Source organism: Typopeltis vanoorti, chromosome 5, assembly GCF_054136105.1.
Source record: "Typopeltis vanoorti isolate ZY-2024b chromosome 5, IOZ_Tvanoo_1.0, whole genome shotgun sequence".
Classification (NCBI taxonomy): Eukaryota; Metazoa; Arthropoda; class Arachnida; order Uropygi; family Thelyphonidae; genus Typopeltis; species Typopeltis vanoorti.
This window is the reverse complement of record NC_143553.1, coordinates 125659624-125686821: the sequence shown is the minus strand read 5'-3', so window position 1 is coordinate 125686821 and position 27198 is coordinate 125659624. Positions and strand designations below refer to the sequence as shown.

General features: G+C 35.8%; 1 protein-coding gene across 1 annotated transcript in view; it reads left to right on the top strand.

Annotated features, from left to right (window-relative positions):
- The first annotated feature begins 1425 nt into the window (after positions 1-1425).
- LSm1 (U6 snRNA-associated Sm-like protein LSm1) overlaps positions 1426-27198 on the top strand; it is a 52824-nt gene continuing 27051 nt past the window's right edge. The window contains exons 1-3 of the mRNA XM_090392709.1: positions 1426-1617; positions 9127-9195; positions 26038-26153. Of these exons, the coding sequence (XP_090248835.1) occupies positions 1572-1617; positions 9127-9195; positions 26038-26153 (231 nt within the window). The 5' untranslated portion in view covers positions 1426-1571. The remainder of the gene's footprint in view (positions 1618-9126; positions 9196-26037; positions 26154-27198) is intronic.

Sequence of the window (27198 nt, the reverse complement as noted above, 5' to 3'; positions counted from 1 at the left end):
AATATACTAAATACTCCCAATTCTGTAACCTCTGTTCTCACATCAGTCCCTCTCACCTCATAACAAAATATTCATATATTGTAATGAGATAATAAACCTTTGCAGAATGATCACTCAGTACCACAACAATTTCAACTGCCTCCATTACCTCTCTACCATCTGCATTCATTAAAGTTATAAGCTATATGAAAAGGCTATATAAAAATGGATATAGGCAAAATTTTGAAATCCTATCATCCACTGTTCCTTCCTTTGATATGCATAGTATAAATCATTCAATGCATTTTTGAGAGTATTCTATAAAAAAGGTGCAATAACAGAACAAAAACATAATGAATAACATAATAATAATTATAAACATAACAAAGGCCTGTGTAGCTCAGTGGAGGTGGCGAATGCATCCCTGCTCACGAAAATAGACCTATAGTTCGAGTCTAGTCGCCGACTGGAGGAACTTTTTCCAAGCCTATTTTCGACTATAATTAGAGATAGATTGATAATAATTTTATTAATATTACTATTAATATATATATATATAAAGACTTTTCAAAATGCTCGACTCAATATAGAGGAGAGCAATTAGACTTATCACTGATCCATCCCTTACCAACTCTCTCCCCCCACTTTTACACAGACGTATGGTCTCTGCAGTATGTATATTCTACAAATATTTCCATGGGAAATGCTCATCCGAAATATAATTCCTCCGCTCAGTACAAAGCTCATTGGAACACAACATCCCTTCACAGTACACCTAGAAACAAACAGAACAAGCTTCTTTTCCTCTTCCGTCAATCCTGCAACTGCTGCACTGTGGAACAGTCTCCCACCTGCTGTGTTTCCCAAGGAATACAATTTAAAGTCATTCAAATCAAATGTAAACAAATTCCTCCATTCCCAACCCACTACCCATACACGGTACTAATATACTATAGGTTGACCAACCAACCTCCTATGTGTGGGCCCAACATTTAAAAAAAAGTAAAATAAAAAAAAATCACAAATGGTGATACTTTTTCAGATATAAGCTAAATATCGGAGGGTTAGAGTTTGCAATATAGTTGACTGAAGCAAACAGAAAATATAATACACACACACCCACACATACACACTAATAAAAATAATGATCGCGATATTACAGGCCTTTAAAACTCACATTTCCTTAGATTTGCATTCGTAATCATAATTTATATGATAAGGTGGTTAATCTTGCAATTTTCCGGAAGGAAAATCCCAATCCTGCTATATGCAGTATTGTAACTCATCTCAATTGAAAAGCGCTAATTCGAACCCATTTCTTTCAAATCCATGGGCTTCCTCGAAACTCAGAGAGATTTTATTTTGTTTTCAATTGTAAGGGGAGAAAAGAGCAGTATGGTGGCGCTGCAATAGGAATGTAAACACATTTCTTGTCACTTTCATTTTTTGGGTTGGCGTCACGTGGTTTTGTGTTAGTTGGGGTTCGATGTTTGAGAGGAGTGTGTTAGAAGGATATTTTATTTATACCTTTCGTTGAGCGTAATTTGATGAATGTTCCAGTATAATAACAGCATAGACTACTGAAAAGAACTATGAATTATCTTCCTGGAACAGCAAGCCTACTTGATGAATTAGATAGTGAGTTTTAATATTTGTGAAAACAAATTTAAAAATATCGCTTACACGGAGGTTGCAATTTCATATGCCGGTGTATAATTAATGACAGCAAAGACTATTTGTGCGTTTTCAACTTGAGCTAATGGACTTTGCACTACCGACATTTAAATCTAGTATAAACACTAAAGGGTTGCCCGTTAAAGATTCCTCCAGATTATTCAAAAAAAACCTTATTGTAGGTTGTATACATGAGCTTCCGCAGAAAATTTTCCAAGGGGGAGAAGCTTGGAGACAGAATTACATCAATAAATTTTTATTTAATTTTTGGGGTTTTTTTTTTTCACAAGTATAGCCCAAGGGGATGAAATTACCCCGTTCTCCCCCCCCTCCCTCTGCGGACGCCCATGGTTGTATATATGAATACTGTACTTAAATGCACATAATGGCATCACCTTTGGTAAATTGTTCAACATTTTAAAGGGAAAAGATAAGTAGAGAACGCAACAAATACAGGAAGAGAGATAGAACAAAAAAAATAAAAAAATCCGCATACTAGGTCAATTTACAGTTTAGAGTAAATAAATTATTTCTTTGGTAGCGGAAAGCCTGAAAACGTAACGGCAAATTACCAACTTAGTCCTTATCCTCATTCATTACAGTAGATCAAACATGCCTTGAAAATTCCACTTTTTACTGAACCATTCCCGTTATTTCACATGAGGCACTGTGTGAAACATCATACTTGTATCGTTTTTCCACTTTACTGAGTAATTTACCTCTCCTTTGTATATAAATATTCAGAACAAGTTATTAATATTAATACCTTGTTTTCTTACCATGTGAAATGCTAAAATTAAAAAAAAAGTCTGACTTTTTTTACTATTGTTTTTTAAACTCTGTTATTTGCATGTTTTCAATCTATTAAAAACAGCATTTCATTGTTTTATTACTGTCCTAGTTACTTCCCTCTAAAATTTCTGCAGTTGTTTCATCATTTCTCTTCTCCACAACCCTGGAAATTTATATCAACTAATGATCAGTGTACAATAGCAGATTGATCTTGTTAATTTATCCACAGTGGCACAACTTCCTCATTAGAGTAAAGAACTGATTTTCGTGTGTAAACAGTTGTATACCAGAACTTGTAAGTATAATTATATGCTATCATTCACCTATTTGCAGTATTACATTGCAGTGAAGAGGCAGCTATAATTTTTTCCCTTCTGCAAACTGTCAAAGATCATTACTGTTTGTGGTAATTATTTTTAAGTGTCTTAGTTGAGCTGCATCTTAAGTGCCAGAGTTAAATTAGAATAAAATCATAGCATTCCCTTCTTTTAAAGAGGTATTAGCAGGCTATATATTAATTCTAATATAAAAATTAACAACTTTGAAATGTAGAGCTCTTTATGCGAGTTACATGACACAAAAATTATGATTTCTCTCTCTCTCTACTATAAATAAGAAAACAAATGAAGAATTTGCTATAGTAAAGCACTATATGAAACATATATATTTATATTTTGATCAGTAGTTACACTGACTCAGTGATTAGATATGTTCATCTTTTTTTGACTGACTGAAACTGAGAAAATAGATAAGTTAATTCAATGGAACACACACCATGCTTTGTCAAAACGACTTCTTCAGGTGTGGTAACACTTAAAGCAAATTAAAAAAAACATAAAAACACTGTGCCATGAGTTTACAAGTCTGTTATTATAATGGCACAGTGTTTTTATGGTTTTTTTAATTTGCTTTAAGTGTTGCCACACCTGAAGAAGTCGTTTTGATGAAACATGTTTTCTCCATTAAATTAACTTATCTAATTTCTCGGTTTCAGTCAGTCAAAAAAAGATGAATATATATATATTTATATATGTGTGTATTTTTTTTTTTTTTTTTTAATTATGATGAGAGTTTCAGTCCATTAAGTAACAGCTGTGTGTAGTGTCTTAATGGATTGAAACTTTAATCTGTAAAGTATTAATCAAAAACCACACTGAATGTCAATTTATTAAAGATACCCACCTAATATTATGCTGGACCACTCTGAATCTTCAAGATATCATTGGTGTACTAAGGCATAAACCCCACAGAGTTCTGGAAATGCTTTACAGGTATCTTATCCCAAATGGATGACTTTGTAATAGTGCTTCATGTATAAGCCAGGTAATGGATAACAACTAACACCTAAGTATCTCTACATATACAACAGATGGGAAGACTTCCTTCAGTTCCATTACATTTGCTGCCATTTTATACCTATTGCAAACATTTTTTATTACCAAATACTAAAATCAAATCAGCTAACTCCTTTTATTCCCTTATAGGGAGTAGGCAAGGCCTTTATACCCTATCTAGCTTTTGGAGACTGAGTGGATAGTTCAATCTCCCTCAATAAACAACTTAGTCCTTATTCTCCTCCATTACAGTAGGTCAAACATACCTTGAAAATTCCACTTTTTACTGAACGTTCCTTTTATTTAGGCACTGTGTGAAACATCATACTTGTATCTTTTTTCCACCTCACTGAGTGATTCACTTTCTCCTTTGTATATAAATATTCAGAACAAGTTATTAATATTAATACCCTGTTTCTTACCATGTGAAATGTTAAAACATTAAAAGCCTGACTTTTTTACTGCTGTTTTTCAAACTCTGCAATATGCATGTTTTCAGTCTGTTATAAACAGCATTTCATCGTTTTATTACTGTCCTAGTTACTTCCCTCTAGAATTTCTGTGGTTGTTTCATCATTTCTCATCGTGATGTGAAGAAGAGTGGAAGAAGGGATTTAAGATTTACTATTCTCATATAAGGGACATATTTGACAAATATGCAGATACTTTCCTTGTAGCAGAAGAAGAGTGTGGTTTGGAAAGTTGAAATGGATGTGGATGCTTTTTTTTTAATTTTTATTTATTTATTTTATTATATATATATTTTTTTTGTAATTTTTTATTTTGGATTTTTGTTTCATGCATTTCTGGAGATATGTATATATGTATGTATGTATATTTTATCTGCATTGTTCTAAAAATTATTGTGATGATTTGTGCCAAGTTAGAGTAGAGGCATATAGTGAGGGTGACCTCCCACACAAAGTTAATGCCTAGTCTTCAGTTTAATGTATTGTCCTAAACAGTTCCTTCCTCCCCTCCATGCCACTCTACCCAGAACCCTGTCTGGGCATAGTCTGAATTACCTTAACACTCCCAAGATACTGATTGGTCTGTAATTTGTCACCTCTGTCTTGGAGCCTCCTGTAAAAAGCGGAAGTGTTTTACCGTTTCCTCTTCCTTGACACCTTTCAAGAGATGTGACTTATACAGCTTGGTTAGCAGGCTACCAGTTCCCTTCTACATGCTCATAATACATGGGCTGATATTCCATCTGATCCCATTGCTGTATTTGCATTAAAGTTCTGCAGTATCCTAAGTACCTCCCATCTGCCTTTATTCTCACATCTGTTTCATCTTGCACTGTAATATCACCACCTGGATGGTATCATCATCCTCCCCATCTGTCTAAAGTAGATTGAGGCTACTATGAACAGTAGCTTCCTTCCCATTTCCTTTTAGGTCTTCCTAGCACTGTCTTTCCTTCTATTCTTCTGTTTTGGAGAAGAATTTGTGGAAATCTTTTTAGTAGACATCCAGTAACATGTCCATACCACTGTAACTGTTTTTCTTTGATTCTTGTTGTTATCAGAATACAGTAGTGTAATTCTCGTATCTCCTCATTGGTTTTCATTTCAATTCATGCTGTTTTATTTATTTCCTCAAAATCTTGTCTTGTCAACCTTTGTTTTTCCTTTAATTATAACTGCATGAGAAAAACCTGTGAGGAGTACAATGCCGTATACTTTGATTTTAAGTTCTTTGAAAATGTGTTTTTTTCCATATATGTGTAAGTTAGCTTATGGTAGACCCCCCCCTCCCCCCTAGATTTATTCTGTGGTTGAATTTTTTAAACCTAGTTTATTTCCTTCCACTTCTAAGTTAAATTCTTCTCCATTTCTATTTATTGTCATTGTTTTGGTTTTACCAAAATTTCTGTATTGTGTAGTCCTTACTACTTTTATGTAGGATTTTCAATATACTTTGTTTTTCTTATCTGTAAATGATACTGTATTATCTGCATATTTTATGCAATGTAAATTTTGTCTGTTCACAGTTATTCCCACATTATCTGGAATAGAATCTTTTACTCCTTCAAGCAGATATGGTGAAAGTGGATATCCACATCCTCAACTGGTATTTCAGAAGTTTCAACTGGTCCACATTTTATTGTTGCTGTAGTATTTTTGTAGTGCTGGCAGATGATGTATTTTTTTCTTGAGTATTTTTTTCCTCTTTTATTTTTAGTACTAAAAGTTCAAGCAATTTATATCTGCTTATTAAATCAAATACTTGCCTACAATATATAAAGAAGCAGTATTATTTTAGTCTGTTTCTTTTTAGCTCTAAAACATGACATTAAGAGACCATTGCATAGTTCAGCATCAAAGATAAAGTAAATGGTGTGGATTTTCCAAGAATGGTATGGTGCATGAATGTAACATGTACACATAGGGAGATGTTGCAGTTGCTTATGTGGAGAGGTGGAATAGGAAAGGTCATTGTGTGAAGTCCAATCAACCAGCAACATGTCTATCATGATGAACTTGGAAGTTATTTACACTCCCTGCACTCTGGAAATGCATTCCACTCACCAACAGCTCTCCACGTAAAAATTTACTCCTCACCCTTCTTCACCACATCTTTATACAACTTCCAGGGATGATCTCTCATTCTTTCCATCTTAACATCCACTTCTTTTATACCTTCTGTATTAATCTGGTAGAATTCCTTAGCTCTCCTCTTTTCCTCCTATAATCTCCTCTTTTGAAACCCTGTAATCCACATTTCATCAAACACTCTTCATAACCAGCACTCTGGAGTCCTCATATCACTTTAGTCATTCATCTTTGGACCTGCTTTAGTGTTAGCAGAAACATGTGAAGAGAAAGGAATGTAGTTTGTGAATGTGTGGAATGAGTTTGGGGAATTAATGGAACTGTATAAGACTGATGGACTTCATTTGAATGGTTTTGGTGTGAGAAAAAAGGCAGAGTAATCAGTGCAATGAATGGATCTGAGCAAGTAAGTGGCAATGTGGTAAAGCAGAAGAATAAGGAAAGAGAGATTGGAGTGCTTATGAATGGAAAAGTATATGTGTGTAGAATGAGAGAACAGGTTTTTGATTGATTTGATTTTTTTATTTTTTATGGTGCAAAGACATCAAAGGTCATACTGTGCCTGGACACATGTTACAGCAGTGCATATGGTAATTGGTTAATAAGACAATAAACATCCATGCCTTTGGTGGGATTCGAACTTGCAGCCTCTTGGCTGGAGATTGGATACACTAACTACTCAACCAAGAGAGAACAGGTGTACAAAAACAGTGAAACAGGAGTTAGGATGAGAAAGGGGACACAGTGTGAGGAAGTGAATGTGTGAGTAGACAAGAATAAGAATAAGATGGCCTTGGATATGTGTGTGAGGAGGGGGAGGGCATTTAGGTTTGGAGAAGGTTCTGGGATGGGTAATGAGGGAGAGAATAGCTCGAAGAAGGCATTGAGAAGTCACGGATACTTGTTAGATCCATAATTGAACTGTTATGTGTATATATGAATGCTAGAAGTATCAGAAATAAGGGGAATGAAATTATTGCATTGATTGAATTTGTTATCCAAAAATGGTTGGAATAGGTCAGACGTGGTTGGATGAGGAACAACATCCTGACAAGAATAGAGATGGAAGTGTAGGATGTTTTTTATGAATATTGAAAAGACAAAAAGTGGAGTGCTATTGGTGATAGAAAAGAAGTTGTGTTCATGCAAGAGGGGGAAATAGTGGCAGTGGTTTTGAGGCAGTTTTATGGGGTGACATAGAGGTGACTGTAATGAAATACTTAGTTGGATGTTGCTATAGACCTGGTAATGTGAAGGGTAGTAACCATGAAATGTATAAGAAAATTAGCTAAGCAAATAGGAAAAGGGTAATCATTATGGGTTACTTTAATTGTAGTAATGTAGACTGGGATGACAAGATAGTATTTGGAAGTAAAGAAAATGAATTTCTTGAGTTTTTGAGGGACAACTACCTCAGGGAGTATGTAACAGACAGCAAGCAAGAATCAAGGTCCTCGGATTTGATCATCTTATCAGAGGATGTCATTATAAATGAGGTGTTGAATTGCTCTCCAGTTTGTGCAAATGACTATGAAGTGATTACTGAGGTGGTTGCCAGCTATATGAGGACCTCTTTGAAGAAAGCATAGATGTGAAAGTACAAGATAATTATGAAACTTCAGGAGACAGCTTGCAGCTGTATCATGAAATAAGGAGTTAGGTGGAAGATCAATGCTGTTAGGTGCTGTTCAACTGTCTAGTAAAAGCAGTGTCTAAATACCAAGAGTTAAAAGGTTAAACAAGGTAGGTGTGAAATGGATGACGAGATTAAGCAAGCAATACAGAGGAAGACAATTAATGTGAATTCATTAGCTTCAGTATACAAGTGGCCTAGTCATGAAGAAACTTCACATGCAATCTTTCTTTGCTTACACTTGGATGAAGGATTAAACAATATAATTTCTTGGCATTTTTAATTTTATGCTACTATATTACTAACATCCCTTTGAAGATGTTTTTGGCTATTTTTTACTGAAGAAATATTTGAGATTTTATTAGGCTTCTTTTTCTTCAGTATCCTATTTCCATCTTTCTCAACTGCTTTAGCATCATTGTCTAAGTTTTTTGAGGTTCTCAGTATTGTTTAGTTTAGACTCAATTTAGAAATGGACAAATATTTGATACTATACATATTTGAGATATTATTTCTTGCAATATTGCTGTATACAAATAAGTCAAATTGAAGAATGACTAAAAAAAATTGAGCAGTAGATATTATTCCAGAAACATTTTTAGATGAATGAAAAATCACTTTTGAAGAGTATCTCCTTGGGCAGTAGGGGGGGAGGGGGGGAATAGACATTTTCATACAATAACTAGCTGAAACTTAAATTTTGATGGAAAAATAGCAAGGATAGGATACTTTCGCTGGCAATCTACAGTGTCTCTCTCGAAAACATTCACTGGTGATGTGGCTTATTTCAGCCATTCAGGGAAGTGTCTAACATTTCTTCATGAAGTGCATGAGCAATATTACATTGATGTTACTGGACTATAGGAAATTGATGAGACTAGAGATTTGGGAATGACTGTGAACAGGGGAAGTTCAAAGAACTTATTGCAGAAGTGGACAAAAATATCACGAATTTTTATCAGATGACTGGCGATCATTTTTAAAATACTGGCTCTCTGGGATAATAGGGCAGAAGTTTTGTTATTTATTTTTTTCTTTGAACTAATAGTTATAATTATTTGCCAAAATAGATTAGATTTTTTTTATATAATTATATATTTAGATACATTTTCTTGAATTTTCTGATTTAATTATTATATGTATTTTTTTTCTCAAGAAAAACTGATGGTTCTCCTTCGGGATGGAAGAACATTAATTGGCTATCTAAGAAGTATAGATCAATTTGGTAATTATATTTATTATGATTATTTGTCAACTGACTGCTCTAATTAAAATTATGACTGTGGTTTAAACTGAATAATAATCAAATATAAAGAGTGAGTTTGTTCTTTTATCTAGCCATAAGTATTATAGATAAATAATCAAAAATTGATTACTTATGTGAAGAAAATATATTATTATTTTCTGTTGATATATTATTAGAATTTATACTCTGTGTTCTGTGGGCACCCTCAGTATTTAAAAATAAATGGAAGGGTGGCAAGGTATAGAATACTTATACTGGCAATCCATGAAGTCTCTTGAAAAGCTGAACTGCTGGTGTCTTATTTCAGCCACTCAAGGATCTTTAGCGGTTCTTCACAAAGAATGTCGAACAGTAATACTGGACTAGGAAACTGGCTGGGGATTTAGGGATGACTGTGGACAGGGAGTTGAAGTTTAGAGGGTGTACTGTAAAGGTGAGCAAAATTACTCATAGGATCACTTGAATGTTGAGGACAAGTAGAGATAAAGATGATGTAACCCATTGAGACTAGTGTGCAGATTTGTTTGTCCTAGTTTCTTGGTGATATGATGGAGAGAATCTAGCAACAAGTAATCAAGATGGTGACAAGTGTATGAAATCTTTTTAGGCTGTATGAAGATGTATGAAATTGTGATTCACTAGTTTTCTTATAGACAGCATATATAAGTTTGTTCTGGTCAGAAATCCCCAGGAGAACATCCAGAAATGAGAAGGACATGTTATCCTCTAATTCTTCTGTAAAGCAGCACAAGTTATCTTAGTAGGCTTTAAATTCTTCTATTTGTTCATTAGATCCTGGTCAAATGATGAAAATGCTTTCATCAATCTGTTATGCTGATGTTCATCGTTGATGAACATCAGCATAACAGAGTCAGATTCTTGGCGTTAACTGGTAGTTCTCTAAAGCTTATCTTTTGAAAGACTCCATGAATAAGTTTGCCAGAAGTAGGGAAATTGATTAGTCCTTAGCTAAACCTTCCTTCTGCTTGTAGTGTCTGTCATCAAATCTTGCTTTCTAGGCAGTGTTTGAATAGATTGATAGTATGTGGAAGGGATGAGTTTCTATAACAGAACTAAGTTGTCATCTCTGAGAACAGTTGTGAACAAATGATATCAAGACTTTCTAGGGGATCAGATGGTTCCAACATTAAAACCTGCATCTTCTTGATGAAATGCAAAGAATTCTTATATGGCTACTTTTTCTTTATGTGAGGCTAGTAACCCTGATAAATATTTGAAAATATTAGAAATGGCCAAGTCCATGCTATCTGCAGTGGAGTATTAAAGAATGTCAACCTTGTGCACTTAGGTGTGCAATGATTTTTTGGTACTATCAGGTATTTTGAGGTCAGATGGTTAGTAATTTCCTTGTTTCATTTGCAGAGGCTTTATACCAGAATATTGGTTTTATTGTAGGTAGGCCACATTGGCCAGCATCCAGAACGGATATATATATCCATGTCATTGTCCTCCATTTGTGATGGTACATTGATTTCTATAATTACTGTTGAGTTACCTTTGCCTCCTGTAAGCAACATTGTCTTTATTGAGATCATAAGGAAAATTATTGTTTGAATATGAACAGATTCTGCTAAGTCTACAAGCTATTGAGTTAAAGCAAAGTTGAAGTCTTTGGAAAGAATACTTTGTTCAGCTCAACCACCTTATTATAGGGTGAGTGCTTGTTTTGACATTGTTTCTCAGCCAGTTTGATAAACTTCTTCATGTCAGTTTTTTTAAGATTCCACTAAGAGATGGCTTGATTTGGTGGTCTGTGGTATCTCAAAAGTTAGATGGTGGGGATACAAAAAATAACTCAGGGTGGAGTATGTGTGTTAATAAATATTAGTTTTTTTTATTATTTCCATGTAGCTAATTCCACACATCTTTAATGAATCTGTAGAAGTCGTTTTATAAAGTTAAATTGAAGGTTTGTGGGTTACCAAAATTGGTTGACATTTAAGTTACTAAAAGAATTTATATGATTGATGCAGAATTTTTTATACTATGACAGAAAGAAGAAAAAAGAGCTTGATCTTATTTAACTAACCACTTTTAGAAGTTATGGCTAATAACAGTATGAGAAATATTTTTTTGCTTGGAGAGTAGTAAACAAGTGGAATGAGTTGTCAGGGGAAGTTGACTGCTTTGTCAGGGAATAGGTTCAAAGAGAAGTATAATAGGTGTTGTGACAATAATGATTATTTTGAGCCCTTCAGGATGAATCTCTGGAGACTTCATGAAGATACTTGTATCATAATAAATCAGGTATCGTGAGTCAGAACATGGATTTGCACAGCTTGCTGCTTACACACACACAGGGATTCTGGAAAAAGATTAATGTCCTGCACAAGAACAGATTAAGGTTCTTTGGAAAGTATAAGGTGTGGAGCATTACTATACCATCTGAAGTTTAGCAAATCTGATCAACTACACTTATCATGAAAAACAATATAGTATTATTTAATGATCCTCATCAGTAAGATTTTAGCCCTTGCCATGATTTACATTTTAATTTGGACTCTTCTGGTCTGCAAAAACTTCCTGTAATGGCACATCTATGTTGTTGATCTTCACTTAAGATTTTGTGATGATCCTGCTAATAAGTTTTTTAAGCAATCTGTTTTAATTATTTAGCTAAGAAATTAGTTTACCTATTATTCCGTACATCACTAATATCATACCAAACTCAGTAGGAAAAAATATCTGTATTAGTTGAATTGTAATGTTTATACTGCTAAGTAAATAAAATCGTCAGAAATTTTCTCCAATGCATGAAATACCGTAAATGTCTTATCCATCCAAACAAGTCATTAAAAAAGTTTTAATTATTTATTCATTGAAAAAAGTATTCAAAAAAGAAGTAGAGGTACTCCATACCAATCTGTCTAGTTTCCTGATATATTCTTAATCATTGGTTATCTACCATTATGCATTTTAGTAATCACAGAGTTTGGTCCCCCATAACTGGTCTCCTGACATATTATTATTATTACGGGTGACTCCAGGGAGTCCTTAGAATCATCGAGGGAGGCCCTAAACATCATGTCCACATGACTATATGACATTCTCACAGTATCTATCATACCTTGCCTTGAACTTGCTCACCGTCATAGCACCCACAACAGACTCTGCCAGCTTATTCCACTCGTTTACTACTCTAAAAGTAAAGAACCCAGCTCTAACACCCCTGCTAACCACACTCTTGCCCAGCTTCCATAGGTGTCCCCTAGTTTTCCCACCACCAGTCCTGATCTCAAAAATATCCTCTAAATTAATCCTATTGAAACCCTTTAGAAATTTGACTGTCTCAATCATATCTCCCCTTTTCCACCTATCAACTAATTTCTGCAACCCACTAATCTTTAACCTGTTCTCATATGGTTCATTCCATAGACCTGCTGTCATCTTAGTCACTTGCCTCTGAATCCTCTCCACCTCCTCCCCATCAAGAAGAAACCTGGGTGATCAAATCTGGGCACAGTAGTCGAGATGAGGTCTTATCAAGGCTCGGTACAGAGGTACAATAACTTGCTTGTCTCTGCTCGTCAAGGTATTTTTCAATAACCAAGCGAGTTGATGAGCTGATTTAGCTACTTTTGCAGTGTGCCCCCTAAACATCATCTCCCTATCCACCAACACTCCCAAGTCCCTGGCCTCATCAATCTCCTGGAATACAGTTCCACCAATGTGGTATACTGCTGCTAATCTTTTCACCCCAAAATGCATAACCTTACATTTTGTCACATTAAATTGACATCCATTCTCCTTAGCCCAGAACTCCAATCTATCCAAGTCGTCCTGCAAGATTTTGACATCTTCTGCATTCACTATTGCCCTACCCAACTTTGCATCATCAGCGAACAAATGAACTGTTTCTCTTAGATCCTTCCCTATATCGTTAATGAACAAATTAAACAGCAGTGGTCCAAGAACAGAACCCTGCAGCACACCACTAGTGACTGGCTGTCTTTTGGACTCTACTCCTGAATAAACTACTCTTTGATATCTCTCCCTCAACTACCCACCTATCTCACCAACTCACCACCTATCTCACCACACATCTCACCAACCCTATATCCATTCCCATATGTTGTAGTTTACGGATTAGAATTCCATGTGGCATCCTGTCAAATGCCTTTGCCAGGTCCAGCAGTATCACTGTAAACCCATTACCCTTATCCAGTTCAGCCGTCACCGTGTTATAAAACCGATGCAAGTTACTGAGGCATGATCTACCCTTCACAAAGCCATGCTGTCCCCCATACAGTAGCTCATTTTCGTCAATCCATTCCTGTATTTTTCCCTTGACTACTTTCTCCAAGACCTTGACAACGACTCCTGATATGCTGATCGGTCGGTAATTTGCAACCATAGTCTTGGATCCTCCTTTATGCAGTGGAACTATTTTCCCCTCTTTCCACACCTTCGGGATTAAACCAGACCCGAGATTCAGATTAAACAACATGGTCAAGGGCACTGACAATTCTTTAGCCGCTTCACGCAAGACCGGTGCCGGTATACCATCCAATCCCACAGATGTATCCACATTAAGGTTCTGTAATAGGCTATTCACCTCCACTTCATTCATCACAATTCCCGTATAAATTAATGGTTCCTTCATTTTTTCAATGTCACCACCTGGATGATATACTTTTGCAAAGTGCTCGCTCAGTAACTCCACTATATTGACTGATTCGGTGACCTCCTTACCATCGTCATTCCTTAAAATCATTTTGTCGTGTACAGTTTTTTCTTGCTTGCAGCATATTGAAAGAACTAGTTGGGATTCTCTTTAGCTTGCATTGTTAGTTTCCTTTCATAATCCGCTTTTGCTTTTTTTACCACACTCGTTACCCTTCTGGCCTGCACTTTATACTGTTCATGTGCCTGCAGGTCACCTCTTTCTTAAAATTCCCTCCACAGTTGTTTCTTTTTTTTTGCAGCTCAAGCTTAATGGTGATATTCATCTATTTAACCCCTACTTGTTTTACTATTCGGACCCCAGGTATACAATCAGCCATAACCTCCTGTAAATGCTCCTTGACCACTTCCCATGCTCTATCGACATCCAGCCCTTGCAGTTGTACATGCCATGGCACTGATCCAAGCAATCTTCTAAGCTTGTCATACTTGCCAGCACGGTAATTTCACATATACCCTGTCTTAATCGAAAATTCCACACCTTTAGCCATCTCCCAGGTCAAGACCTTATGATCACTCTCACCAATAGGTGGCAACATGGTCTTATTCATTACAGTCAAATTCTCAGATGCTATTACCAGGTCAAGCACTCTCACAACCCTAGTATTTTCAATTACATGCTGTCACAGATAGTTATCCCTTAATAATTGAATAAAATCCATTTCGTTCCTCACATGTGTCCTCTCCTCCTTCCAATCAATGTTACTATAGTTGAAATCCCCCATAATAATTACACTCCTTCCACTCATTTCATCAGTTTGTTTATGCATACTATCTCAGTATCTAATCTCACACCAAGTAGCCTCAAATGAGCTCTTTTCACTATCCTGTGATACAACTTCAATTCTCCTTGGCTGCAGTTCATCAGCTATCATCAATAATGTTGCTTCTGTTCTTCTTATCTGTTTATTTTAAAGGATTTCCAATCTGGTATGCAATATATTTTATTTCTGTCTTCAAATTGCTATCATTTGAAGGAAATCTGGATCTAACTGTATTGCTGAGCATGTGAACATGGTTGTGGTCTTGTGTGTAAATAGTTAAATAACAGACAAGTAACAATCAGAAAGGTTGTAGCTGAAATCCACAGTAAGGCAGACAGGGTTGAGAACAATTTCTGTTGAATCTAAAATTTTTCATTCAAGCTCATCATAGCATCTATGTATGATTTTTTACCTGTCCCAGTTCACTGGATGTATATGGTGGATCAGGATCAGCAGAATTAAGAACATGGTTGGAGAGAACTGAGGCCCTAGTTTTACCATAGGTGATATCTCTAACATGCTGTTCTGTATGAAGCTCAGCCAATTTCTCTGTTTTTGCCTGTAATACAGGATATTGCAGTCGCATCAAGGCAGTATGTTACAACTTGAATAGTACATAAACCTTTAATCTATTAGTAAATCATTTACAGCTTTCAGCACATGCAAACCACATGTAAAATGTGCATATAGCAGACTCAATGTTAAAAATGTCCTCCTTTTGCCTTCCTGCATATCCAAAGTCTGCGAAGCCACGTATCGATGGTGGCACACACAACATCCAATGGAAATTCTGCCACTGCTCATTCCAAATTCACCTTCAGGTTGGCAATGTTGGGGTTGTTTCTTGCAGTCTACTCTCTCTCAAGCTCTGACCACAACTTGAAGTCCAGTGTATTCAGATCATGACTTTCAGATGGTGATATGTGGTTTGGCACGTTCGTCTCCAACAATTATTGGAGGCAAATGTGCTGTTGTTGTTGTTGGTCCTCACCTTGTGTGCAGCAACTGAGTCCTATTGGAAGGTTCACTGCCTATCATGAAACAAAGTGTTGTTCAGGTGCACCGTACCACAGGTTCCAGCAGTCTTGATACACTTTGGCAGAGATTTTGACCCCTTTCTTGCAGAAATGCAACTTGGATACCCCCTGATATGTCAACCCCCACCAAACCATGATTCAGAGAGGTGATGACCTCTCTGAATCATGGGTGCAACTATGGTACATGCTGGATCATAAACCTGATCGTTTTGGTAGTTAAATAACACTTCAGTGTTGAAAATCTTCACCTGTGAAAAGGATATCTCTGTCTGTTGTTTGTGTACCACCAGAGAAGAGCCTTTGATTTTATCACCCTCTGCTGCATAAATTGTGGTGTTAGGAAATATCCAGAAAAACGATAGGCTCCCAGGTCATCAGTTAGTGCATGTGACATTATTTGCTGGGAAACTTTCATCTCTTGCAACATCACTTTCTGCATTCTCACAGGATTTCAGCAAAGGCATGCCTTCACAGCCCTCACAAGGTGTTGCATCCTAACACAGAATCATTGACATGTTCTTTGGCAGTCATATACATTTTCTGTATCATTATAATGGTTAATAGTCTGATACACAAACATCCTACTGATTGTTTTTAACATGTTGAAAATAACAGGTAGCTGCATTCCATCCTTGTGAAGTGCTATTACAGCTACATGGTTCTCATAATCTCCCCACTGCATGTTAACCCATACAGCTAGACCTCTCTCTACCGATGAACATGCAAATATTGGCTATGTACAGCATAACTAACGGAACCAGGCCGACTCAATTATGTGGGTACCATGGGCATGCAAAAGTTGTAGCAGTATTTATGGTAAGACTGTGCATGTGTGTTCTGGAGGTTGGGGGCAACAGTACTCACACTGTTCATGCTAACTAGAGAAGATCCTTACAATCATCTCCAGATTCCTTAGATATTTATTGTTGAGCATTATTTTTTTGTTTATGCAGAGTTAATAGAGCAAATGGTCTAAGCCTATGACATGTATGTGAAAGGTTTGTTTTTCATTTCTGTAAGCATGCCCAAAACAATGCTGTCATCATTGTCTTAATTGAGAGGTTGTGACCTACTTGGAGTGTTCTGCTGCAGTGCAAAGGACATTCAGAGAGACCACGAGCTTTAACAAAAATCACAGGTGCGTGCTGGCACAGTCTCCGAAATGTAGTCAATGCCAAACAGAGGTAAAACTTGGGATGCTGAGGTGGTCACTACAGACAATCCTTCAGGAGCTGGGTGCCTTTTCATACATCATTCAGGTGGGTCAGTGTTTAACAGCACTGGATTATGCTGCATGGCAGGAATACTGTGTATACGTGCTGTCCAATGTCTATGAAGATCCATCCTTCCTCCATAATGCCTGGTTCTCAGACAAAGCACATTTTCATTTAAGTGGTCATGTAAATAGACAAACCTACAGGTTCCTTGATTTCTTGAGACCTGAATTTGTCCAAGAGAAACCTCTTGACAGTGAGATGTTCTCCTGATCTCACATCACTTGATGCCTTCATTAGGGTATGTTGAAGGAATGGGTATTCCACCATGGCTTGCCTTCAAACCTTGATGAACTAAGGGATGAAAATTACATGATATGTCCAGCAGATGTCCCAACCCCCCATTCTCAAAGAATACAGAGAACCTTTGTATGCACTACAAAACCTGATTGAAAGACAAGGTGCCCATTTCAAGCATGTAATCTATTGTCGTTATGTTGTATTCGACCAAGATTCCACCGATACTTATTGTGGATGATGCATATATTATCATGTGTGAACATATATTTCTTTATTAATAAACCTGTTTACTCCATATCATATATCATTGTAGTTATTCAGTACTGTTTTTTTTTTCTCCACCCACCCACCATACTGTATCAATATATTTTGTGATCTCTGCCACCAGTCACTCCTGAAAGTCACATGCCATTCCAATTCCTTTTGTTTGTATAGATGCTGCGTTGATTTTACTTGCTTTTGATATTATGATTGATTTCTTCTGATTTATAATACTGATAAAACATTAATGTATTTCTTCATATTATGTTACCTAATTATTTTATTTGGTAATATATTTTGGAGTCATGCTGAACTTGCCTTTCCCCATATGATAGAATGCCTAAAAGAAAATACAAATTAAAAAAAAAATGTAAGGCTTTCTGTTGGGCTTCTCTATTTAAATGTCACTGTTCATTATGATGAAGCATCCTAGTTGCACACCCAGTATAAAAAATTTTTGGACTGTCTTCAAATCATGAAGTTAATTTAATCAACTTACTGACTTGATGTTTTGCTCTCACATTAGAGTAAATAATCCTACACATGCATGTATAAATATATATTTCTATAATAAACTACAGTACACACAAAAAGTCGATTAACTTATCCTGATCTCTTAAAAATATATTACTCAATTAAGCATTTCTTAGATTACATTTTTTTTTAAATTCATTTTGTTGCATAAAGAAAAAATATACAGATAACTCTTGTTATATGTAGGAGTTGCATTCTCTAGAATTGCCTGCATATATTGAAACCATGTAAAATGGGAGACATATAACATGGGATAATAGTGGTTGCATTCCCAAATGAGCAAGAGTTCAGTCTTTCAAGATTAATTTAATCAAAAATGTACCTGTTTTTCATACATATTATGGGTTTATTTATATTCTGTACATATAAAACAACTATTAAACAAGTGCTTTATTTTCAAGTTCCAGTCCTTCTTATTCACTCCAAAAACAACAGGCAATCTTGCCTTATTTATTTATTTCTATTAGATCCCATATCCTCACTTTTGTATAGTCTAAAAAATTTATTTGTTTTACGACAGCACCAGTTAAGACTATATATTGAGCACAAGATTAAATGAATTTAAACCAAAGACAAAGCAGATATCATTTGTATTCCCCACTTATATTAATCCTTACCTTAAACTATTCGTGGCTTAATTATAAATGACATGCAGGTTTGAATTTTTCAGGATAGTGCATTGACAGAATCAGTCCAATGTGTTGTTCACAAACCATTTAATTAATTAAATCAAAAAAGAATATTCATAGAATGATTCACATTAATATATATATATATATATATATATATATATACACAATTTCATTATAATTCTTTTGTTATTTTCAATTCTTCCTAATCCAAACTTAGTTTTAATTTTCTTCCTTTAAAGCTAATTCACAATCTAGAATAACCTGCTGGTCTTATATGCATTAACTAACAATAAGGTATACCTTGTGTAAGCTTAATGCAATATCAATAGACTTTATCTCATAAACAGACACGCTTGGTATACATCCTTGTTCAGAAATTAACACATCTATGGCTACTTCCAATTCTCGTTCAGCACACTGCCTTTTACATGAATCTTTTCTTACCATTTAAGTGCTCCTTCTAGTCTTTCTTTCCGTCTGCTGACTCGTTCTTGATTTCCCCCTAAACTTTTCCTTGTCCAAGTCGTCGATTATTCCTTCCCCTATAGGACCCTTAACATGGTGGCAATGTGTAGCTCTTTCCTTTCGAGATGATCGATACAATACTTCTCATGTGGCAGTGGATCCAGGTGTGACCTCCAACGCTTCTCTTTAGATTCATGGCAGTGGACCCCAGGTAAGAGAAGATTTAGAAAACCCTAGGACAAATGACGCTTCTCTTTCAATGACCGACAATGGATCTAATGTGACAGTGGACCAGGTAAGAGAAGGTTTGGAAAACCCTAAGACAAAATTCTTCTCCAATTCTTCCATTGCACACATGCATGTGTTTCTCAAACTTTCCATATGTGGTCATGTATTGACCTTTGGATGTGCTAACATCATTTTTGCGCATCTTTGGAAATTTTCATCTATGGCAGTTCTTAGAATTAGACTTAATGATTTGACATGAGTTAACAGCATTACATGATGATATCATTTGCCACATTATTTTAACAAAGGCTCATTTCAAGATTATTACAAACAAAATAACATTTCTCTAAATACATTCCCCTTAAAAAATCATGTAAAAGCAAACATGGTAAGTTACATAATTACATATCACAAGAGATTTTAGAGACTTAATCTTTCTTGGGAAGAAAAAAATAATTTTTTTTTTCATCCTTTCCCATGCCTTCAGGAGATGACCTTCGCTATTCTTAATATTAGGCTTAGTACCTTCCTTAAGATTAATTTTAATCTCGCAAATTGCAGACTTATTAGAATTAAACCAATTTGTTCTCCTAATCCTATCAACAATTATTTTAGTCTTATAGGTCTTAAACTTAGTCTGTGTTATATTCATGCTGGACTTTCCCCAGTTTTGTTGCTTGGATGTCTCATTTACTTCATCTATTTTGATGTCTTGGATTTGTTCATCCTCCTGTGAATGTATTTGGGCAACCTCTGTATTACTATCTTTATGACTCATGAACATAATTTCTTCTTGAAAGAACTTGCATTTTGAATGATTCAAGGATAACTTTTCTTCATCTACTGAACTTTCCAATTTTATGGCATCACCTACTTTGTCTTCTTTTAGTCTTATCAAGTCTTCTTTCTTACCTTTATTTCTCGTTTCCTTTTCAAGAACTTTTTTCTTATCTAACTTAGAGCATTCATTAGACTTCTGTAATGTGTGATCAGAGTGCTTATTTGGTTTATATTCTATCCCACAAAGTATGTATTTATGATTCCTTTCTTTCATGCTTACACACAGTGATCAGAATACACTTTGAAAAATTATGGAGACAACTACCATGTTATAGAGTAAAACTTTAGAGAGTGTTGATTTTGGTTTATATTAAACTAAAGTTTTACTCTATAACACGGTAGTTGTCTCCATAATTTTTCAAAATGTATGTATTTATGAAATATGTCAAATGTATCCTTCAAATGATTTAATGATTACATTCCACAGGTCACTCACCATTGAGTGACCTGTGGATAGATTGTGATAGGGAACATCAGGATAGATGAGGTGTGCACACACCCTCAATCTATCCTGATGTTCCCTATCAGGATAGATTGAGGGTGTGTGCATTGCTGAAGTTGGTTGATAGGCAAAAAAAAAGAGGGGATGTGATAGAACACTTAAGTTCCTTAAAGGGTTTTATAGGATAGATGCAGGGGAAATTTTTTAAAACTTGTTCTAGAGGGATCAGAACAAGGAGTCATCCCTGAAAGTTGAATAAAGATGTGGTTAGTAGTGGTGTGAAGACTAGATTTTTTGCTTAGAGAGTTGTGAATGAGTGGAATGGTTTGCCAGAGTCAGTTAGGTTTTTTTCTGTTAATTGGTTCTAGGAGAGGTGTGATAGATTGTGTGGATTGATTGGGTCTCCCGCAATGAGTCTTTGGACACCATGGAAGTGCCCATATAATAATCCATTTTTATATCTATTTAATTCATGTATGATTTCTTGAAATGCTCCAACTTTGTGTTAGCTTCTCACATTCCATTAACCTATTCATAAACCATTATTCCAATGCTTGGGTTGATATCCAGTGCAGATTACTGGTACATGTTTCTTGACTAGTTGATTTTTTTATGAGATGGGGTTATTGGCCCCATGCTCATCTTCCAACCTGGATGAATAGGTCACCTCACCTGTCTGTGACCTGTACATCTTGTGAGGCCCTGCTGGTAGCACTGCTACTGCCAGTATAGCTCACGAGAACATTGGAATGTGCAAGCCCCCACCACCACCATGACAAGATGGACACACCATTTGGGGGGGAGGGGTACAATTATTAGCTCTATTACCGTTATTATTGTCTTAACTCTAATTAATGCAGTTTGCCTTGCAGCCAATTTCAAAATTTCATTCACATACAATGATTGTGCAAATGGTATGCTCCATGCAAAAGAACTAAAAATGTTATGAATGATAACATTTAAATAGAGAAAAGCATCAGAAAGGATGTGTGAAAATTTCTGTTCATTTTTTTATTATTTTTTATTTTTATTTTTATCTTTGTTTATACTGTTGCAGTATACATCAAAGGCATGTTAATTTTGGCAGTAGTATTGATAAATAATTTTATACATTGTGAAGTGTATATAACAATTGGCATTTATTGCACCATTGCAACCTCAGCTTCAAATCCTCAAATCACAAATCGTCCAGCTTTTGAATAGTGCTCTCACATATGGGGTGAGAGCAGTATTCACCCTGTAAACTCTCCCTCAAAATGCTTGACTCAATACAGAGGAGAGCAATTAGACTTATTAATGACCCATCTCTTACCAACTCATTCCCTTCCACTTTCACACAGATGTTTGGTTTCTACCGTATGTATTCTTCTCTCTTCCATCATCTATATGGATGATGATGAGGCCGAATGAACTCTTTCCACTTCTGTCTGTCCCGGGAGAGTCCGAACAATTCTGTCCAGTTTGGTGTTGCTTGATGTGATTTGGTTTTTAGGTTCTCTTTTATTTTGTCTATCCATCTAATTCTGGGCCTTCCTTTGGATCTTTTATCTTCCTTGTTGTATTCAGGACTTTAGATGGTAGTCTTTCTGTTCCCATTCTGGTCACATGGCCAAACCATCGCAGTCTTCTTTCTTGGATTTTGTCAATTATTGTTATTTCTTGTTTTAGTTGTTTCTTAGTCTATGCAGCAGAGATACTCCAAATAATCTTCTTAGCCAACCCATTTCAGTAACTAATAAATTTTTCTCTTCAGCCTTTTTGAGATTCCAGCATTCACTTCCATAGAGGAGTATTGGGAGCACCATTGCTTCATAGATTCTCACTTTTGTTACTTGTTTGATGTCTCTTGACTTCCATATTTTATTAAGTCATCCAAAAGTTTGGGATGCTTGACTGATTCGTCTGTTTATATCTTTTATAATTTCACCATTGTACTCAATAACTCCTCCAAGGTAGGTGAAGTTTTCTACCTGCTCTAGATTCTTACTATCAATTTCAATTTTCAGATTGGTGCTTCTTTTTCCTATTTGCATAATTTTTGTTTTGTCTATATGTTTAATCCAGATTTTATACACTCCTTTATTTTATCAGAAATTCGTTGTAGATTTTCTTCTGTGCTTGCAAGTAATGCAATGTCGTCTGCAAATTTTAAATTTGTCACATTTGTCACATATATTTTGATTCCGGAGTCTTCATTGTTTAAGGCCTTATTGGTTGCTTCTCCAGTGTAAGATTGAACAGATCTGGTGACAGATTGTGTCCCTGTCTTACTCCGCTCTCTGTGTGGAACCAGTTGGTTAAGGTGTCCTCCATTCGTACTGCACTTTCAGATTTCTCATACAGATTCTTTAGTATTCTTATGGTTTTGTTGGGAATTCCAAATTCTTCCATAGTTTTCCATAGTTCTCTTCTATGGATTGAATCAAATGCCTGACAAAAGTCTATGAAATTTATGTAGCAACTTTGGTTGTACTCGTTTCTGTTAGCTGTCTTAAGGTAAATAATTGATCAATTGTGCTTCGCTCTGGTCTGAAACCAGCTTGTTCTTCTCCTACTGCCAGTTCTATATATGGCTTAATTTGTTTTTGGAGTACTTTCTTAAAAACCTTACTTGGAATACTGAGGAGGCTAATGCCTCTGTAATTATTGCATTCTGTTTTATCTCCTTTTTTGTATATAGGAGTTATGACTGATTTGGTCCAATCAGTAGGCACTGATTCGTTTTTGTAGATCCTTTCAAATAATGTTTTTAATAGTTCCAAAAGTTGTTCCTTTCCTGCTTTTAAGAATTCTGCATGTATTTGATCAATGCCAGGTGCTTTCCTAGTTTTGAGTTTTTCTATGCTGTGTGTTATTTCTTTGGTAAAGATATTTTTGTTTCCTCTTCCATTTCAGTGGCTGGAATCGTAATATCCTGAGAGCTGTTTTTATTATATAAATCTTTGAAGTATTCTTCCCATTTGGCCATTCTTTTTGTTTTGCTTTCAATTAGTTGTCCCTCTTTGTTTTTGATCATTATAATTTTTGTTGTCTATGTCTTACTAATTTGGTCTATTTGTTTATATAATCCATGAAGGTTATTTTCTTTTGGTAGCTTTTCTGTCATTTTGCACTTTTCTTTGACCAGTTACTCTTGTCTCTTTTAACTAGTTTTCTAATTTCTCTGGTTAATCTATTATATTCATTTCTGTTATAGTTCTGCTGTAGTTTCATGCTTTTCCTTTGATCGCTTAACCTTTCTACTTCATTCAAACTCCAATCCTTTTTACTTCCTCTTTCTGTGTAACCTATTTTTTTTTTCTGCCGAATTTAATATTATTTCCTTTAATTTGCACCAATGTTCTTCGATGTTTATATTCTGTTTTGGTAGTTCCTTCAGGTTTTTATCTAGTTCTAGTTGATATTTTCTTAGAATATTGTTGTCTTATATTATTTTTACATACAGTCTCCTTTTGATTCTAAAAGTGCTTCCAGATTTTAACTTTATTCTTAGGTTTGCTAATGCCAGCTTATGGTCTGATCCACAATCTGCAGAGAAGGATCTGCAGTTTAGGATACTTGATTTCCATCTTTGGTTTACAATAATATAGTCTATCATATTCTTGGTTTGTCTGTCAGGTGATATCCATTTTCTTTGGGGTTTTGGATGTTTAAAGAGAGTGTTGGTTATTGTTAGTCTATTATTTGAGCAGAAGTTTAGCAATCTTTCGCCACGTTCGTTGCTTTCTCCATACCCAAACTTTCTGATTACGCTTGACCAGGTATCCCGGATTTTTGCTACTTTTGTGTTTAAGTCCCCCATTACAATTAGGAGATCTTGACTTGATGTCTACTGTACTGCTTTTTGCAAATCTATATAGAACTCCTCAATGTCTTCTGATGATGATGTATTATTCATACTTGAATAATAGTTAGTGATCCCATTGATATTTTAAATCTTGCTTTAATTATCCTAGTGAGATAGGATTATAGGACAATAGAGAGAGTTTTGAGCTTTTGGTTTTAATATAACTGCTACTCCTTGGTGTTTGTTGTCCTCCCTGCCTGAAGTTAAGATTTTGTACTGTCCATGGTGGAATTCTCCTTTTCCAGTCCATCTGGTTTCATAGAGTCCAATCACTTCCCATCGGTAGGTCTAATTCAATGCTCCTTTCTGGTGATTCTTACATTCCATGTTTTGTTCCAATAGCATATTTTTTGCCTTCACTATCTTGGTTCCCTAATAGTGGGCGTGACCACAGTATGTGTATTCTACAAATTTTTCCATGAGAAATGTTCACCTGAAATAGCATCAGTAATTACCCCACTTGGTACTAAGCTCATTGGAACATTTGCAGTTGCTGCTCAACATCCTTTCACAGTGCACCTCGAAACCTGCAGAACAAATTGTTTTTTTTATCTCTTCCTTCATCCCTGCAACTGCTGTATTGTGGAACAGTCTTCCCCCTGTTGCGTTTCCCAAGGAATACGATATATGTCGTTGGAAATTTTTCCACTTGGTTATACTATAAATTAAAGATACCAAGAAACTATATACTTGGTTTAATCCTTTATCCAAGTGTAAGCAAACAAAATTTGCACCTGAAGTATTTTCATGATTGGAGCAACTTAAGAAGCTAATGACTTCACATCCCTTGCCTTAGTATTCCATAATGCAAAGCACTTATCCTTACAGACATGTATAATGTTATGCATTATGGGAAGGTCACTACCCAGACCAGTTTTGACCTTTATTGAGGTCTCATCAGTGGGAGCCAGACCCAGAGACCTTGTGTTTAATATATATGTATTTATTTACCATTGAATAACTATTCCTATCCTATCCTTCTCATCCGTCCTGCGATGGGTCCCCTCCTAATGAGGAGTTACTGGCATATTAATGCAGCCAGTTTGCCACTCCTCTGCTGCATCCCCTAAGGGCAATATTCATGACTGTAATCCGTGTGTGTTCACAGGGCCGGTTTGCCTGCTTGCAGGATGAAAAACCCCAGATAAACTGGGGGGGGGGGGACCTGCTAACTTGACTATGGCTGAGGAAGATCCTTAAGCTCCTCACCTCCTTCCCCAAGTATATGGTTGCGAAGCACATAGCCACTAGGCTAACCATGCAGACCAATGACTATTATTCATTAATTTCATTTATAGCGAAATTTTAAGTTTAATATATCTGAATGCTGATGTTGCAACATAAAGTGGCATGCTGATGGTTTTGATTGGACATCACTACCCTGATGGTGTCCAATTTCATTGACCCTGGCATCAGTCATGTCAGGTAGACCTTTATCATTAGAATATAGTGCATTTATCATTTTTTAACATATTAAAAGACTTAACATAAGGATAAAAAAAAAAACTAATTTGCTCATTCTCACTGTATACAGTATTTTTAAAACTTTTTAGCTAATCTTGTCCTTCATCGAACTATTGAAAGAATCCATGTGGGAACAAAATATGGTGATATCCCTCGAGGTATATTTGTTATTAGAGGAGATAATGTTGTTCTTCTTGGAGAAATAGTAGGTAACATTTAAATCTATCACTTTAATTCATGTAGATTCTATTTTCCAATAATAATTACATGAATTTTTGCAGCTAATAAAAAAAAAAAGCGTTTGATTTATTTTTCAGTATTTGAAAGTATTCTTCAACGACTCACTCTAGTTAGTATGGGAGCAGCAAACCCAGAGTACTTGATGTTAGATTATGCCTCACTTCATATAATATACATCTCTTATATTATTTTTGGCCTGATCCCTCTTTCTTTACTTCTTTTGCTCTTTCCTCTCCAATATTATTAGAGTATTTGAGGGCTAAAATACGTTTTCTTATTTGCTGTATTTTTGTCTAGTGCAGTGGGAGTTTGCTTTCTCTCCTAGGCATCTTACAAGGCATCTGCCTTGCTTATAGGCTGAATCCGATGACACTTGGTCAGCAAATACCCTTCTCAAAGAAATGGGTTGAGAATTGAATGCCATAGCACACAACACCAAAATGGGCATGTTATCTTGAATGTGATATCTACTTCTCACACTCTTCTTCGTCAGCTACATTTCCTGTCAAATGATATCACTGCAGCAGATCAATCTCTTCCATTCAGCTGTGTCTAAGGCCATGTTCTCCTACAGTCTGAGGTCTTGGAGGCCCCCCCCCTCTCTGAAACTGTCTGGCATCATTGTTTAGGTCTTCCCTTACTTCTTTTGCCTGGTGGCCTCATCTCCAGCAATCTTCTTCTGTCATAGCTTTGGTCTCACTGCATAACATGACCATTCCATTGGCATTGATTGCTTAATCTTCCCAGTTACTTGGGTTACCTTAATTGTTCCCCAAATCAGTGAGTTTTTGATCTTCAGTATTTCAGTATTGTTATACCACTTGCAAGTCTCAGCATCCTTATTTCAGCTATATCTATTCTCTTTGACCTCCAGATCTCACTACGATTTTGTAGAACACTTTTAATTTCACACAAGATACCTGAAACCTTCCACTTTATCCATCCCAATTGGATCTTCCTACTGAATTCTTAGTCTAGTGTCCATCACTTTGGACACATGATATCCCAGA